Source organism: Cyprinodon variegatus, unplaced genomic scaffold (assembly GCF_000732505.1).
Source record: "Cyprinodon variegatus isolate N-32 unplaced genomic scaffold, C_variegatus-1.0 Scaffold225, whole genome shotgun sequence".
Classification (NCBI taxonomy): domain Eukaryota; kingdom Metazoa; phylum Chordata; class Actinopteri; order Cyprinodontiformes; family Cyprinodontidae; genus Cyprinodon; species Cyprinodon variegatus.
Genome location: NW_015150678.1, coordinates 256632 through 259111, shown reverse-complemented (window position 1 = coordinate 259111; position 2480 = coordinate 256632). Strand labels below are relative to the sequence as shown.

Below are 2480 nucleotides of genomic sequence, written 5' to 3'. Positions count from 1 at the left end.
TACAGTGTTCAGTGAAAATATCGCAACGCATCGCAATATTTCAAGTATCCTGATGCATCGTGATAGAATCGCATTGTGGCATGTGAATCGTGATTCCAATCGAATCATGACTTCTTTGCTAATACCCACCCCTAACATGGAACCACTCTGTCCATTAATTCACAATTAGAGATCTGCAAATCCAGCTGGTTATATTTACTTAGCACAAGTTATAAGAGTGAAGTGCTAAGAGAAACAGGCTGCTCGAATAAAAGACAATACTCAAACTGCATGCCAATACTATATCTGGTCATTTGGATGTTTTTTTCCCCTCTTTTTCAAAGAATAATGGAGATATTGTGACGACTGGAAAAAAGAAATTACATTTGGTATAATCAAAATGTATATAGTAGAGGGAAAAAAACAGCAATAAAATCCTAATTTTATTCAATATTTTGCAACCTAAACTCAATTATATCAACATTAGTTCAGACACAAGCAGAAACGACCATTTCCCATCAGTTTCCCAATAGTTGATGTAGTAAACAGGAGCCTGTAGTCCATGAGGATATTTGCTTAAATCACTACAAGCCGACACAATAGCCTGCACAGAGATCCCATCATGTCAACCAGTTCATCTAAACCGGTTTAAAAACTATTCTGGAAATTAAAGGGGGGAAAAAACAACAACCTGGAGGAGAAAAACCGAAAAAAAAAAAACAGAAATAAAGATCACAATGTATTCCTGACTTAATATCTGCCTTTAACCAGATATGGGAATGAAATAATCTGTCAAAATTAACCTTTAAAAAAAAAAAGAAGAAGAAACGGAGAAGAAAAACTATACTAAATAAAATGCCTGTGAAAACCTCACGCTAACTGAGGATTATTCAAGTGTTTATGACAAACATCTGCCTTTTATTTCAGCCGTTAAATGTACTGGCTAGCTTAGTCCCGCTAGCTCCACAACGTTTAACAGGCAAAACAAACATTAGCTGCAGTTGTTCACGGTTTGGTGTCAGTATCCGTTAATAAGTAAATATTTTACGTAGTTCTAAGCCTGTTCTGAACAACAGATGTGACCGTCCGCAAAACAATGGGTGGACAGCTAGCAGACTGACCTGACAAACACATCAAACAAAGTCAGCCTGCTTGCTAGCTCAGCATGCTAACTTAGCATGCTAACTCACAAATCCACCTCCTAACAGTGTTTTATATAGATTAAAACCTCCTTTGACAGCGATGCACAACAGCACCGACATATTTACTGTAAAGTCCCACAGGACATGATTTCAGTGTATGAAAGAGTTTGATTTTCTGCGGTGCTGTTTGACAGACAGGCCCTAAACTTAACTGCAATTTTTGCAGAGAAGAAAGGCTTCAGTTTTCATAGAAAATCGACTCAGACTGACGTGGAAAGAAAGCAATGTCAGCCGCTACAGAATATTCCCACCGAACAGCGCAACAACCACGACGAACGATGTGGTCAAAATTCAGAAATAGTAAGGAAAGCAAAGAGAAGAAAAATATAGATCTATTTAGCTAGCCAGGATGCTAACTTGCTGCCATCAAGCTTCAGCAGGCAACAATGCTAACATCATCCAGCTAGTTCAGCCAGCATAATGCAAACAAAATGACTTTTTTTTTTACTTACATTCATTTAAAACCTCCACCAGCTCGGCGCAGTTTTCACACATTGTTCATGAAGGAGAGAACTTAGTATGCCTGCTCAAACCATTGCACTGGAACTGCTGTTGGGAAAGTAGTTAGTTGTTTTGGAGATAAAAAAAAAGGCCCAAAGCAGGGAGTGATTGGTGAAGGTTACTCCGCTCAATGAAACCTAAACGGCGGGCTGGAGGACGTGCTTTGCATCCGAGCGAAGAGGATAAACATCCAGAAGTTAAGAGGCACAGAAAGGTGAAAACCGTCACGGTCACCAACGGTTCACCGTTAGTTGAGAGAAGACTCTTCAGCCAGGAGGGGAGGGGGTTCGCTACAGCATGTAGGTCTGTTCGGAAGTTTCCGTGCTCGGTTCTCGCTCCACTTCGTTACGTTTCGGCGTCTCGCGATATTTGGAAACGTAACGCTCTTTGTCAGGTGATCTCAATGTCATAAGACCGGAGGTCTTCAACAGGGGGTCCGCGACCCCTAGGGGGTCCACGGAGGTACTGCATGGGGGGTCGCGAAAGTTTTGGCTGATTAGACTGTTTTTTGTTTTGTTTTTTTATATCCCCCCCTGCTATTTTTTCCACTAATTGAAATGTCTTTAAATATACATAAACGTGAATTCAACACACTGCTGTAAACAGATAAATGGAGGCAGAAGATGTCTTTCAGTCATCAATGCACACATTCAGCGACACACAGGAGCTCTTTCAAGCTGGGCACCGTTTCATTCACAACACCTGTCCCATCAACCAGGAATAAGAACCAGAAATACTTCAATAATCCCAGGGAGAAATTACTTTCGTTACATTATTCCGTCTGTAATAGAGTGACTA

General features: G+C 40.6%; 1 protein-coding gene across 3 annotated transcripts in view; it reads right to left on the bottom strand.

Annotated features, from left to right (window-relative positions):
* usp34 (ubiquitin specific peptidase 34) overlaps nt 1-1994 on the bottom strand; it is a 91825-nt gene extending 89831 nt beyond the window's left edge. For all 3 annotated transcript variants that reach the window (XM_015380951.1, XM_015380952.1, XM_015380954.1), the window contains exon 1: nt 1634-1994. In XM_015380951.1, the coding sequence (XP_015236437.1) occupies nt 1634-1676 (43 nt within the window). In that variant the 5' untranslated portion in view covers nt 1677-1994. The remainder of the gene's footprint in view (nt 1-1633) is intronic.
* Between the last annotated feature and the right edge of the window lie 486 nt (nt 1995-2480).